The sequence below is a fragment of the Etheostoma cragini genome, chromosome 11 (genome assembly GCF_013103735.1).
Source record: "Etheostoma cragini isolate CJK2018 chromosome 11, CSU_Ecrag_1.0, whole genome shotgun sequence".
NCBI lineage: Eukaryota > Metazoa > Chordata > Actinopteri > Perciformes > Percidae > Etheostoma > Etheostoma cragini.
Genome location: NC_048417.1, coordinates 3,977,174 through 3,992,137, shown reverse-complemented (window position 1 = coordinate 3,992,137; position 14,964 = coordinate 3,977,174). Strand labels below are relative to the sequence as shown.

The following is a 14,964-nucleotide window of genomic DNA, read 5'->3' as shown; positions in this document are numbered from 1 at the left end:
ATCCTAAAGAAGCTGTGCACTTATTACAAAATGTAAATCAACTAATACATTCTGATGCTTCAACATTAAACAGATGAACACATTAAAGCATCATTTTAATTCAGTGACATGTGCTGTGCTTCTTAAACTTTTACTTTTACATTTCAAATAATGTACAACCTTGAACTATTTTTTCATCCAAGTACCCCCCTGACCTGCACAACCTTTTTGGGTAGACATCAAAAGCCTCACTTTTAAATTTAAAAATCCCACATACCCCCTGCAGTACTCCATTCCACACTCAGGGGTGTGTGTACCCCTATTTGAGAAACACTGATATAATACACGTATATGATTCCGACTCCTTAACTGATTCTTAAAAAACTAAAAAATTACATAGAAAAGGCTCTTTTATAGAATCTTTTTTAAATCAAAAATTATTTAAATTGAACAATATATTAACATTTCAAAGTACTTTAATATTTAATGTGCGTTGAAATAACTGAAATTAAATGAAAATGTCCCCCTTTAGGAGCACCATATAGTATTTTGTAACACATCGGCTTGGTGTCACTTGTTTCCCAGACGTGAATCGACAGTCCTCCCAGACAGCCAGTCGTCCAATCCAGCTACCTGGGAGTGGATTTGTCTCTACGGATCAGCAGCACACAGCGCAGCCATGCTGAGACTTTCACACCTCCGGTGCCCAGTTTCACATGATCAGCATTTGGATAAACACGGCATGTGTTTGCAGCTGCATGTGTCTGTTGACTCAGGAGGCCCCGAGGTGCTGCTTTACGAGGGGCCTCGGCCTCAGCTGAGGTGCTAAAAGTGACACCTTTGAGACACCATGAGAAGATATCAGTCAGTGTGTTTTGTAATGGGAAAATTACATTTAAGCATGATTTCATATGTCCTTCTATAATGTGCATGAGTTGATTATTCATATAATTATTCACGATGCTTTGAAAGGCCCACAGCAGGCTTGCTGTGACGACACACCTCTTCAGCAACGGACAGACACGGACATGGACGGAAAGGGCAGACATGGTATCCACCACGAAGATTTAGGGGTCATAATGTATCCTTGTTCTCCGTTTCCTGACTGTGTTTGTGGGGGTTACCTTTTGGTTGTTAGACAAATATGATAGAGTTAAACTTTACCCTGCCATTTATTCTAACACCACTTCTTTTTCCTTTAATGTTACTACTGATGCACCGTAGACACACACTGACCGTTTTCACTCGTCGCTGAAAGGGGTAAAATGAGTAGCACGCTCTTCACCTTTCTCGCCTAGACAGTATTCGAAACTGGAGTACGAGAAATATAAACAAACTGATAACCTTAGGACAACACATTTTACGGTAGTAGCTAATACATCTGCCACCTTCCTGTTACAACCATTTGATTATTTCTAGTGCGGAGTAGACAAGTCTCTCTTGGGGGAGGTAGACATTTACATATGCTATACACCTGTAATGGACATGTGGAGGCTATCCTATAAGCCTCAGTAGTGATGCCATGGTGCTCTCAACGCATAGCATAAAGATCTTGAGTCCAAGCATTGATTGGGTGGTGTTCCCGTTTATTATAAAAGTAGAAAAATGGGTACTTCACATAAAATAGTACTTCACTTAGTGCTGATTAATGAAATGTTGTGGCGTGTTCACGGCTACGGTAAGAACCGTGTGTTCCCCGCCATCAACACCTTTCCTCACTGATTACCGCACCTGTAAATATACCTTATTCCCAGTGACGTACCACACCGACTGCAATACTCCCCCAAGTGGCTACAATAAATAACTAAATTAACCTAACCAAATAAGGTGGATACAAATGGCTCCCACAGGACATGATACGAGACCCAAAAGGGGAAGCATTGTGCCCATCATGGGATTTGGCTATTTGGCACACCAGCAAGTCAACAAAATTCCTCTCTCGCTGTACAAGACACTTCCACGGTAGTTAACATGCACAGCAGTAAGCGGGTATGGTATTATAGTGCATTCCATTGTACTCAGAAGTCAGATTTTTCTGAGGTCAAAGTCGGAAACACGCCCCCTGACCATTCATTTCCGAGCTGGGAACTTGGCATCAGTCTGTGCGTTCCACTTACTTCAGAACTCAGAAGCCGAAGCTGGAAATGACATCGCACCCGAGTTGAATGCTTTCCATTTACAAGTCATAACCAATGGCTAACGTTTGGTCGTGACGTCGGCTTAGCATTGCAAGCTTAGCCAACTCCTTCCCCACTCATGGAGCGAGCTGGAAAATCAAACGGTTCCCGAGCCCCATAGAGAAGAGGGCCACAACATCATGGCCACCAACAAAACTCAGCAAAGATGGTTCTTTCTCGGGCTTTAACTTCTGGATATTCATCAGCGTTTCCACAACAAACTGAATTGCTTTGCTCAGAAAAACAGCTCAGACTAGGGCACAACCTTAACGTCATCTTTCTCAGCCATTCCCTCTGTTCTTTTGATGAACAGGTAATGATTGGCCGGAGAAAAAACGTGAAGATACTGCAAGCCCAGACAACGTTCTGAAGGAAAATGAGAATTGAGTGGAAGTAAGTAGGAAGGCAGAGCCAGGCTAAGGCTACTTGTGGTTGCCTGAGTTCAAGTTTGGAAATCCAAGGTCAGGGTGCTTGAGTCCAACTTTGACCTTGGATCCTGGAAGCCGAAGCTGGGAATGACGTTACATCCAAGTTGAAAGTGTGCCATTTACAAGTTGGATTGCCATTGTTTTCATCAGCTCTACTGTAGCCAGGTTAGCCATTGTTAGAAATGCCAGTTTATAACATCGCAGTACACTGTTTTTTGTGCATATAAACAGCATAACATGTCCACAGAGAGAAGATGGACAGCACTGTGTGCAATAACTGTATGTTGCCACATCTATCCCAGCTGTTGATGCACAGAGCAGCCATGTTGGATTTTGAGCACAGGTTACAACAACAATGAACCAATGAAAATCCGAGTTGTAAATGGAACGCATTTAACTCGAGTGTGACGTCATTCCCAGCTTTGCCGAGTCCGGAGGTTAATGGAACGCACTATTACCCTGGTTAGTGAATTACCGGGTTATGGCGGTACTTCCCTTATGTGTGAACAAGAAAGACTGGGAAGAATGACAGGAGAGGGGGGACAAATACTACGTCTTCTAAATATTGGGGCAGGACAAATCCCCTGCATCCCCCCCGAAAACAATGCCTTCGTCAGGTACAGTAGGTGGCAATCCTTTCACACCCAACAGGGTTTTTCTTCCGGTTGAACAATGTCAAAATTACACTACCGGCTACTAAATTAGTGAAATGTAACAACCTAATGTTTTATTCACACTCTGTCACAGTGTAGGAACCATAGTGCTCTCGCCAGATGACTGACAACTTTGTTTGGCTCGTTATCTTTAACCAGTGTAGCCCGGTGTCACCCAGGGCCGGGTTGAATTAGCAAGCTAACGTGCTAACTAACAATAACGTTAGCTAGTTCTCACACTCCATACATAGGATACAGACACATCCAGAATCAAAAATGGATTCATGTACCCATACGTCACTGAGCTGGACACTGAAAAAATAAAAATGGTAATTATTTTTTATTAAAAAATAAATTATATCTGTCCTAACATATTTACATTCATTTATATTCATTTCTGATGTCACATATCAGCTTAAAATACAACTAGTATTTCAAAAATACATACAACTATTGACAAAAGGGATAACTCATGCGTACTACGCTTACCACTGAGTTTTACAACTAATTTTACTGGCCATATATTTGTACAACAAAAGCACTTTGCACATATGATGAGCCTGACATGACTAAGAAAGGAATGGATGGATGTATCACTCAAAGTCACAGCCCAGTAGTTCTATTCTCATAGTGATGGAGTTCATCCAGCTTATTGGGATGATTCGGATGAAGCGGGAAAAAATAGGAGGGTAGATGTAGTTTTTCACGGGGTCGTTGTTACTGGTATTTCCCAAAAAAGTCTGGATTTGGTTAGAGAGAGAGAGAGAGAAAGAGAGAGACAACAAAATTGGTTAGAATCACTTCTCTCGTCCACTCACACGTAGTCTATGTGCATGACATTCCACTTCCGGGATTGCTCTGTTGCCTCAGGAATTTCCTCCACATGCTTGTATTTTCTTTTTTCTGTCTTTCTTTCTTTTTGCTTTCTTGGAATTTTAAATCCGGTTTCTGAGGACTATGGTTACCTGCTCCTCAGATCTCTGCAGGGTAAATCCAGACAGCTAGCTAGACAATCCGTCCAAATTTGAGTTTTCTCTCGGACGAGTATTTTTGAGTGTCTCTGTGTGGAGCTTAGCGCCGCTCATTAGACCAGAGCCTGTTTTCCTCCCATCCCCGAATGCTTTGTGGAGTAGTCAGACCTTCCTTTAGCGCGTTTTGGAGGAGGGTCTGGCAAAGCGAGTCTAACTCACACCGTGACCGGATTCATGAAATTTCATTTCCCATGTGATTTGGCTGCTGCTCACCTTGAAAGGGACGCTCTCATCATCTGTGTACTGGTTCCAGTGGATCCCATTGTTGCTGTACTGTAGAGCGTAGGACATGACGTACATCTCTTTCCCCAGAGACTTGGCTCCTTGCGTCATGATACCTGTGATCTTCTTAATTGTGGGAAGCTCCACCTGAAGCCACTGGTTCATGTCCCCATGCTGTGGAAGAGAGATAGAAAGAGAGAGAGAGAGAGAGAGGTTTGACTTGTAGGATGCCTTTCTGACCATCTGAAATAATTTATATAATGTTTAATTTACTGGGGCTTGCTTATGGAAAGATAACATATACACAATTATTTTGAATCACGATTATATAACAACATTTCTTGTTGACTTTTGGAAAGATGATTTAAATGTTGCCTGACTGAGTTTAGCTTTTGGGAGGAGAAAGTGAGAGTGTCCTTCAAAACACAAGACAAATAAGAGTTTACTTGTTTAACTGTAATGTGTAAAATAATAGTTTTTCTCATGTTGTTTTTTGTGATCAACTACAAAGGCATACAATTCACACATTTAAGGGTTTTGAGGGGCGTGTAAGCGTGTGTAGTGCTAGCAGGTCCCTCAGATCCTGTGTTACAGGAACATAACTTTCTACCTGATGCTTACAATTAATTTCAATTCATTAATTTTGACCTGTCATGTCAGTTTTAGGATTTGTACCTTAGCCTGCCATGCATTGATGGTTCCCTGTGTGTTGAGGCGTGCGAGAGAGGGTTTCCAGGGTCCGGAGTACCAGCTGGAAGCTGTGGAGCTGGCTGTGATTTGATGGTCTTTTATCAGTCTGCTCTCCATCCCCAGAGGCACAGAGCAACCTGACATATAGATTAGAAGGGTTGCATTTATAGAACCAACTCTCTTTCACTACTGGAGTACACACTGTGTGTGTACACTAGGGCTGGGTATCGGAACTCATACCTTTAAGGTAGCAGACACTAAACTTGACTGGAAAATCATCATATCGTGATGTTATAGTATCGTGATGTTATTGTATTGTGATGTTATTGTATCGTGATGTTATTGTATCGTGATGTTATCGTATCGTGATGTTATTGTATCGTGATGTTATCGTATCGTGATGTTATTGTATCGTGATGTTATCGTATCGTGATGTTATTGTATCGTGATGTTATTGTATTGTGATGTTATCGTATCGTCATGTTATTGTATTGTGATGTTATCGTATCGTGATGTTATTGTATCGTGATGTTATCGTATCGTGATGTTATTGTATCGTGATGTTATTGTATCGTGATGTTATCGTATCGTGATGTCATTGTATCGTGATGTTATAGTATCGTGATGTTATTGTATTGTGATGTTATCGTATCGTGATGTTATTGTATTGTGATGTTATCGTATCGTGATGTTATTGTATCGGGATGTTATAGTATCGTGATGTTATAGTATCGTGATGTTATTGTATTGTGATGTTATAGTATCGTAATGTTATTATATCGGGATGTTATAGTATCGTGATGTTATAGTATCGTGATGTTATTGTATCGTGATGTTATTGTATCGTGATGTTATTGTATCGTGAAGCCTCTGTTGATTTTCCAAAAGTGGATTATGTATTTTTTGTGAATTTGAAAAAAGAATTCCACCTTACGCCCATGTACAGTAACCTCTCACCGTCGAGCTCACAGCCGAAGAGCTCCATGCGGACTGTGGCTTTGCCGTACCAGTTGATGGGATGGAGCCTGATAAAGCGTCCAACCACAGGAGGAAATAAGATGTTTTTCTTTTCTGTGTGGGCGTCCTGGTTCCCAGGGAATACCTGGTGAAGGGAGGATAGACAGACAAATGGTGTTAACACACTTCTGTCTTAGCTTGTATCTATTGATGTTGGCACTGATTAAAAGAGATCAAACTTCTCCCACCTTCCTGAGGTCCCTGCTGTCGCCCTTGTAGAAGATCCACTTCTGGCGGTCGGTGCTGTAGGAGATGGAGTACTTGACCACATATTGGGAAAGGAACATCTGCTTGGCTCCCTGCGTGGCCACCTGGCTGATTACAACTGGCCGTTGGAAGTCCACCTGTGCAGGGGGAAGTCCAAAGGTAGCAGTTTTTTTTTTACATATAATATATACATATACAGTACAGGGTATATTCAAGTAAATGCGTAAGCACGTTCAAACTTTTGACTGGTACTGTACATTAACAAAACCAATAATTAAATAATTGAACTCTTCCCTCCCCCCTCCCCCCCTTGCTCTATATTTACATACACAGTGACAACACATACCTGAATCCAGCTCTTGTTCTGCTCTGTACTCCATGCGTTGAATTTACCCGGATTGTTCAATCTGGCAAGATGGGGCTTCCAGTTTCCTTCAAAGATGGAAATATTGTCATTTGTGACGATTACAGCAATAATTCATTGTTAACTATCAAATTAATCGCCAACTATTTTGATAATTGAATAGACGGATTGAGCCATTTTTATGGAAAAAAGTAAAAAAAAGTCTCTGATTCTGGCTACTCAAATGTGAATTATTAGGGAATATTCTCTTCTCTGTGACAGTAAACTGAATATCTTTGAGTTTTGGACAAAAAAAGACATTTGAGGACGTCATCTTGGGCTTTTCACAGATCTATTTTTTTTTTGGCCATTTCCTGAACATTTTATAAACCAAACAACTAATGCATTCATTTTCAGATGAATCGACAATGAAAATGATTGTTAGCTTTAGCCCTATACGATCATTCCAAAAGTCATGGTGATTGCAGTAGTACTACAGATAGGTGCGTTGCTACCATAGACCGTATATCGGTCTATGGTTGCTACTGTACCTCTAGTGTTGATCGCTGTGATCTGGCTGTCTTTCACACTGCCTGATTCCAAGCCCAGCGGACGGTAGCACTCTTAGATGAAACATAATGTAATATCTCAATATAAAAGCAAAGCATAACAGAATGTCTAAATGCTGCAGGGTGTTTTATAGTTGTTTGTACCGTTATCTAGAACCAGAAAGAGGGTCTGCATGCCCTTCTGTTGGTTGAAACCAACTTCCGTCTCCAGCTGCCACAGGCCCGGTTTGGATGGAAACATCTCCAGAGTAGCAAAGCTCCCTGAAACACAGTTTGGAAAGGAAATTACGTTGAAACACACTGTGTCTGCTACGTTTGTTGACCTCCAATGTAGCTGCATATTCTCTTCATTCAGAGGTGAAATGTACCTCAGACATCAACTCAAGTACTTAAGTACAAATGTTGAGGTACTTGTACTTCACTTTACTGAGTCTTTTTTTTTTCATGCCACTTTCTATTTCTACTCCGCCACATTCCAAAGAGAAATACTGTACTTTTTACTCCACAGGAACATACACTTTACTGAAAATACTTTCAGTATTAGGCAAAGGTGCCCAGATACTTTAAATAAACTTATTTAAAAAAAAGTTTATTCAGCCTAATATAACCTAACACACACACAGACACACACACACAGACACACACACAAACACACACACAAAACATAGATTTAATTTTACATTAAACTACCCAACACTACGAAGGCCTAGAGATCCAGCTGAAAAGATTAGACCATTAAACACATGACAGAACAGTTTGGATTGTTTCCAGTTTCTGAAATGTGAGGATTCTTCTGAAATTTACTTTGATACTTTAAGTACATTTTCCTGATGAAACATACATACTTTTAAGTAACATATTCATATTAAATTCAAACAGAGTACTTTTGCAGTGTGGTATTAGTACTTTTACTGAAGGTAAGGATCTGAATACTTCTTCCACCACTGTCTGCATTACAGTTTTGAGCTATTGTCAATTCAAATACTATACACCTCTTGTGCTGAATTCCCTAAAACGCTCCACTAGATTGCCTCCAATATATATCAATATAAATTCAATATCCCTACGGCAGTTTGGTCAGTAGGGGGAGCTGTTGGCTGTGGAGTTGCTTTATCACCACATGGTAATTAAAGATGTAGAAAGTCATGTAATCCAATACATTTTTAGGGGTATTTGTTGGACAGTTGATTTCATATATCAACAATACTTGCACAAGATCACTTACAGTAATGCATCTTTAAGAGATCGGGCTCTGCATGCCGCAAGCTGTGAAACAGTGTGGACATTCTGTGTGCATTTGTGTAGAGTGTAATTAGAGCTGGGCAATATATGAATATATATTGATATCGTGATGTGAGGCTAGATATTGTCTTTGATATTGGATATTTGATATCGTAATATGACGTACAGTAAGTGATACTACGAGACTGTTGCAACTGTTCTGTTATTTGCCTTTACCCACTCAGTCATTTTCTCCACATTAATGACGATTATTTATCACAAATATTGTTGTGTAAATATTTTCTGAAAGCACCACTAGTCAACACTAAAATATTGCTGCAACATCGTTATCGAGATATTTGGTAAAAACATATTGTGATGTATGGTTTTCTCCAAATGGCCCAGCCCTAAGTGTAAGCTATATTTACATTGTTCTTCCCTTCTATTACATACTAACATGTTTATTTTATATTTTGTGTTTTGTTCTATATTTACATGTTCACTAACTTTTTCCCTGTACTAGGCTACCGACCATATGGCGCATTAACAAAACCTGCTACATCGTATGTTGGACTAAAATGAAAAGTCTGTTTTCATATGTACAGTATATTATATATATATATATATATATATATATATATATATATATATATATATATATATATATATATTTTTTACAAGAGTTCCACTGTGGATGAAGTTCCAGAGCAGTTTTAATACCTCTATTCAAAACGTGAAAGCAGAAAACCAACAGAAGAAACAGACGTGGTGTTGCTCACCAGGCAGCAGTGGGTAGACGGCCTGTCTGTAGCTGGTGGTCTTCTTGTGGAGGAACGTCTGTCCGTGGAAGTGGACGCTCTGAAAGTCTTTGGGAGAACCCATGTTGATCAGGTACCAGCACACCAGCTGCTTGGTGTACATCCTCAGGCCCTTCAGGTTGTATGTAATGCCATTAATGGCTTGGAAACAACAGACAAAAAGACAGTTTTATCAGTTTTTTAACTGATAAATCTTGAATGCATGGAAGAAAAGTTATTGCGGTTCAGTTATACCTACACATGTTGACACAAGAATATATTACCAAAAGTGTAATTAGCATGTGATATAACCCTAGGTTAACTATAGGCTTTAGGCTTGTCAAAGGTACATAATGCATTACAGTGGAACTTGAGGTTCTCATTGGAGTTGGTCTCCATAAATCTCCTTCGGCTTTTCCTCTGCATCATCTCGTGGTTCTCCTTGTAGTACCAGCTCTGCGACTCATCGAAGGTCATGAAAAGCAGCGTGAACTCCCTCATGTCAGTTGACTCCCTATTCAGGGTTCCCTCTCGACACACCAGCAAAGGCCCAATCAAGCCAGAGTGGATGTCTCTTTCCTAAGAGACAGATCATGCGCTAGGTTCAATATTGGCTTAAAATAAATGTGAATAACTTCCACTTTGCTCAACCCAAACACATCTGGGTTTGTAGAGAAATCACACAATCCTGGTGAAAGTTCATACATTTACTTTCATTCTAGTCTTGCTTGCTCGGATCTCTACAGCGCTGCAGATTAAGGTCAGGCTCCTTCACACATACAGTACGTCATTAGCTCTTACCAGTGTATCGCTGTGTGTATTTTATCCATGGCAAATCCCTGCCAATCGGTACCAAAACCTCCCAGTCAGATAATAAATGTCGTAAACATATTCTTTGTAAATCATTACCATCATTTTTGTAATTTAATTATATTTGCCTTTTTAAATGTAAGGAACCCATAAATAAAATGTCTTATAATTATTATTATTATTATTACCTGTAAGAAAAAAGCAGACCTGCCTCGTTGCACAATCCAAATTTTCTTTAAAACTTCTCAACTTCAGCAAATAGCTGGCTAACTCAAAGTTTGTTGTTGTTTCCCAAAACAGAGTTTTGCAAGGCGAGGTGCAACATTCAGAAACTCAGTCTTTACACAGTGGCTTTAATTTGTATTCGCAAATAGCATTTATCCAATGCCTGACATACTAAAAATTTGTCTACAAAGTACAAATTACTAACAATTGTCTACAAAGTACAAAATACTCACGGGATTAACGCCTGAATAGTAGGCCCAGGTCCGACAGTGAGACTCGTCTGCCATTGGCCCAACCATGGAATTGACCTTCCATAAATACGTAAAGGTGGTATTGGGTTGAACCTCGTTGTCATATTTATACCAGTACTTAGAGCCATCTTCATAGGACAAACCCTCTGTCTGCTTGGTATAGGAAACCCCGTTTGGATGTAAGGAGTACGGACGGTTGGCTTTGTTCCTGAACACCACCTACAAGACAAAAAGACACAGTTATTATTTTTCCTGCCGAGAGGTAGATTGAAAGATCAATGTCTGTAAATATGCCAGGCAGAATACAGTTAGCTAAATTTAACACAAAGACTGTAAATGTGAGGAATCAGCTAGCACCCTGCAGGAAGTCCCTGTTCCTGGCCAAGAAATAGTCCACAAAAATATAACGCTTGAAACCAAAACTTTTCTTTTTTTTCATTACACTTCGGGTTTTTGTACGGATCAATGAGATTTAATGAGTTAATTTGTGATTTTTAGAAATGCTAGTAGACAGATTTTGGTTCACGGTGCATGGCTAGCTAGTTCATTTGTTTTCAGTCTTTGTGCTAAGCTAAGCTAACTACCTCATGTATTAGCACACAGACATTTGTTATTTTATTCTAAATACATAATTCTAAGTTTTGGACATAAAAAAGGAGGAAAGTGAAGCCTCCACACAGAAAATACAATTTGAAAACATGAGATCCTGAAACAGTTACACAGATTTTGGCTTTGCAGTCGATGCTGACAGTCTTACCATGATGCTTTGCCCAACCTCGGCCTTGATGACAGGTCCCAGGATCCCGAGGTGCTCATCAATCTCTCCACGGACGTCAGGTGTGCTAAAGCTGCTGTCCATGTAACCTCGGAAAACCACCTTGGTGAACTTAGTTTCTCTGCTGTTTGGTTGTGACTCGTCCTGCCTCCTGTTACGATAACAGGAAAATATTTCATCATTGCATGTTGAAGCGTTGTACCTCCTAGGGCTGAATGATAGGCAATACTAAAAAAATAGAGGCAGTTACATGTAAAAGTGTTGTTTTCTAGTGATATTCTCTATCAACTAACACAAAAAATTGGAGTATCTTTCACACTATGTTCGCAGCCTTTTGGGATGTGTTTATGGTGTTCAAGTTGATATTGACAATAAAACGATAAAAATGACCTAGAGCCTTAGAACCTGCTGTGAAGTTTTCCAAAACGTTTTCCTAACAAACTACTAACTTACTTCTGTCTCTGAGCTTACCTCTGTCCATAGCCAGCGTAGTCCCACTCAACCTCCTCTGCAGAGAGGAAATAAGTCTTGACATTAGGGCCAGATAACTTTAAGTAGTATTTGGTTGTGTCATCCAGGTTAAGATTCTTGATGTCCTCATCACCCTTGTAGGGATCTTTGTATGTCACATACTCATATTCATCTGCCTTTACATTTTCCTCCAACCCTAGATGATCTGGGTCGTCTCCAGGAACATACAGCTCGTAGTCACTGAAATCAGGCCTGGGCACACCGATGACCACAGGCTTGTTGATGAGCTCCTCCTCATCAGATAGGGGCTGTGTTAAAAGTGGTCGTGCCCCACGCGGGGTCACTCCTGGATTGAACCCCCGGGGGGAGAATGGTAATCCACTCACGGCCTGAGGCTTGTATTCCTTCCTCCTCTTTGTTTTCATGCCTTGGCCCTTCTGAGGCCTCTGTCGGAGGTTCACCTTCTTGGTCTTCTTTGGAGGTGGTGTCGTTTTAGGGGTTTCTTTCCCGAAATATTTCATCATGTAGTCAGGGATCTCCATCAATTCCATTTGGTGAGTTTCCTCATAAGTCCAGTTGTGCTCCTGCATTTTGACGTTGGTGGTTTTCATCACGTGCGTTTTGTTTTCTGTGAGGTAGATTAGCACTTCTTCAATGCTGTCTACGGCTCCCCCAGAGTTGTTCTTTCTCACCGCATCGCTCCAGACGTACAGCTCTGTCTCATTGGACAAACGTTCTGCAGGAGCTGTGTGGTTCAACTCACCAGGAAGTGCTGTGACATTCTCCCAAATCTCTGAACTAATCTCTTTTGATAAATTTGATCTTAATGTTTTTTCTGTCATATTCTGTAAGGGTCCAGTTCCAAGCAATACCTGTGTTACATCTTTAAGGCTGGAATTGGCTGAAATAGGTACACTTTCAGTGGAATTCATTTGAAGTCCATACTCAGGATCTACTGTGGTCACCAGGGAGTCATTGTCACTGTCCACCTCCAACTCAAAGATAGTCAAGTTGCTTCTCTCTGTGCTGCTGATGCTAACCTCCACATCATCAGCCGTTGGTATAGATGGCTGTGCTGTTGTGATTAGGGAGTCATTATCACTGGTTGTGTTGTCTTTTGCCTCCACTTCTAAATCTAAGATGGTCAAGTTGCTTTTTTCTATAATGATGATGTTAACTTCTTCAACATCGGCCATTGGAACAGATGGCTCAGCTGCTTTGATCAGGGAGTCATTGTCAATGGTTTCTTTGTCTTTGGTCGTTACTTCTAATTCTAAAATGGTCAAGTTGCTTATCTTTGTGCTGCTGATGCTAACCTTTACAACATCAGCCATTGGAGTAGATGGTTCTGCTGTGGTGATTAGGGAGTCATTATCACTGGTTGTGTTGTCTGTGGCCTCCACTTCTAAATCTAAGATAGTCAAGTTGCTTCTTTCTGTGCTGCTGATGCTAACCTTTACAACATCAGCCATCGGAATAGATGGCTTTGCTGTGGTGATTAGGGAGTCATTATCACTGGTTGTGTTGTCTGTGGCCTCCACTTCTAAATCTAAGATAGTCAAGTTGCTTCTTTCTGTGCTGCTGATGCTAACCTTTACAACGTCAGCCATCGGAATAGATGGCTTTGCTGGGGTGATTAGGGAGTCATTATAACTGGTTGTGTTGTCTGTGGCCTCCACTTCTAAATCTGAGATGGCCAAGTTGCTTTTTTCTATGCTGATGATTTTAACTTCTTCAACATTAGCCATAGAAATAAACGGCTCGGCGGTGGTAATCAGGGAGTCATTGTCACTGGTTTTGTTGTCTGTAGCCTCCACCTCTAACTCTGAGATGGTCAAGTTGCTTCTCTCTATGCTAATGATGTTAACCTCTTCAACGTGGGCCTTTGGAATAGACAATGGAGAGTTTGTGCCGTCTGCTGACACGTTAACCTGATTAGCTGCTGTGTTATTCTCATCTTCCTTTTTTAAACTGTGTGGCATAGAGGTGGCGTTTTTCTCTGGTGTACTGTGGAGATTGTTTAGGCTGGAATTGGACTGAGGCACAGAGTAGGAAAACACATCCCCTCTGGTGAGTCTCTCCTCAAAATCCTCTGCCAAGACCATGCCTACGGAAGTCAGGTTATCACCAGTCAGGGTTACGTGCACTTTTTCAGTGTCCAAGATGGAACTTGAATCTCCTCTTAAAGCTGCACTAAGATTGGTAGTTTCTTTTAATACTGCAGTATGATTGGTAATCTCTGCGGATACATTTTGAACCATTGATAAAACCGTAGCAATGTGAACGGTTGTGTTTCCAGACACTGAAACATTAATGAGATTTGATACAAAAGCACTGCTTTCTGTAGTTATGCTGTCATTATTTAGTAATTTATTTGGGCTATATAACAGGGTTGTGTTCTCTGTTTTATAAACCAATGAATTGTCAAAAGCTGATGGCACACTACTGTTCTGCACATGTGTTGTATTCTCGCTCATGCTTTTGTTTAGCAAATTAACCGCTGTATGGTTCAGTTCATCCACCTCTTCCCTATTTGAAATCAATGTCTCATTTAGTGTACTTGGCTTTGGAATAGAGGTCTCACTTTTTTTCTTCATCTCCTTGGAATTAAGGGTGATATTCGGATCTCTGTCGGGAACATCAACAGCATCATAGTCGAGAAAAGACAGGTCTAGCTGCTCCAGACTCGAGGCCCTTGATTGGTTCTTCATAGACCTGAGACCTAATTCATCTGCAAACAAGTCTGTGTAAATGTCTGGCTCAGCTGGTGTTACTATCACAGTTTTGGGCTTTTCCTCGTCCTTCTTTATTTCATCCTTGCTCTTAGGGTTCCACGCATTAAAGTCCATTGATTCGTCACTGTACTCATACAGGTTGTCACGAAAGCACTCAACATCCTGAAACTTTACACGCATTGCTTTGGTTGTCTCATGGGAATTTAGGGAAGCCATGAGCCAGACACCTGGTTCAAGAAAGACACACAAAAAACATCCACGTAAAAACGATGCAACTGTCACTTTGCAAATGCAAAACTTTAAGATGACACATTAAAGCTACAGTTTTTCTTTGTTTATTCTATATTAATGAACTTCAGTAAC

At 40.6% G+C, this 14,964-nt stretch overlaps 1 protein-coding gene across 8 annotated transcripts in view; it reads right to left on the bottom strand.

Moving 5' to 3' along the window:
* Nucleotides 1-14,964, bottom strand: part of f5 (coagulation factor V) — a 45,452-nt gene that overhangs the window by 15,155 nt on the left and 15,333 nt on the right. For 2 of the 8 annotated variants that reach the window (XM_034885798.1, XM_034885795.1), the window contains exons 13-25: nt 11,867-14,828; nt 11,378-11,546; nt 10,603-10,839; nt 9,697-9,913; nt 9,317-9,496; nt 7,461-7,577; nt 7,299-7,370; nt 6,751-6,836; nt 6,386-6,541; nt 6,138-6,282; nt 5,166-5,317; nt 4,482-4,664; nt 3,832-3,977 (exon numbers count right to left, since the gene is read on the bottom strand). In XM_034885798.1, coding sequence (XP_034741689.1) covers nt 3,832-3,977; nt 4,482-4,664; nt 5,166-5,317; nt 6,138-6,282; nt 6,386-6,541; nt 6,751-6,836; nt 7,299-7,370; nt 7,461-7,577; nt 9,317-9,496; nt 9,697-9,913; nt 10,603-10,839; nt 11,378-11,546; nt 11,867-14,828 — 4,822 coding nt within the window. Of the gene's footprint in view, nt 1-3,558; nt 3,978-4,481; nt 4,665-5,165; nt 5,318-6,137; nt 6,283-6,385; nt 6,542-6,750; nt 6,837-7,298; nt 7,371-7,460; nt 7,578-9,316; nt 9,497-9,696; nt 9,914-10,602; nt 10,840-11,377; nt 11,547-11,866; nt 14,829-14,964 lie in introns of those variants that run through there. The other 6 variants (XM_034885799.1, XM_034885800.1, XM_034885801.1 and 3 more) reach the window with 6 other exon arrangements.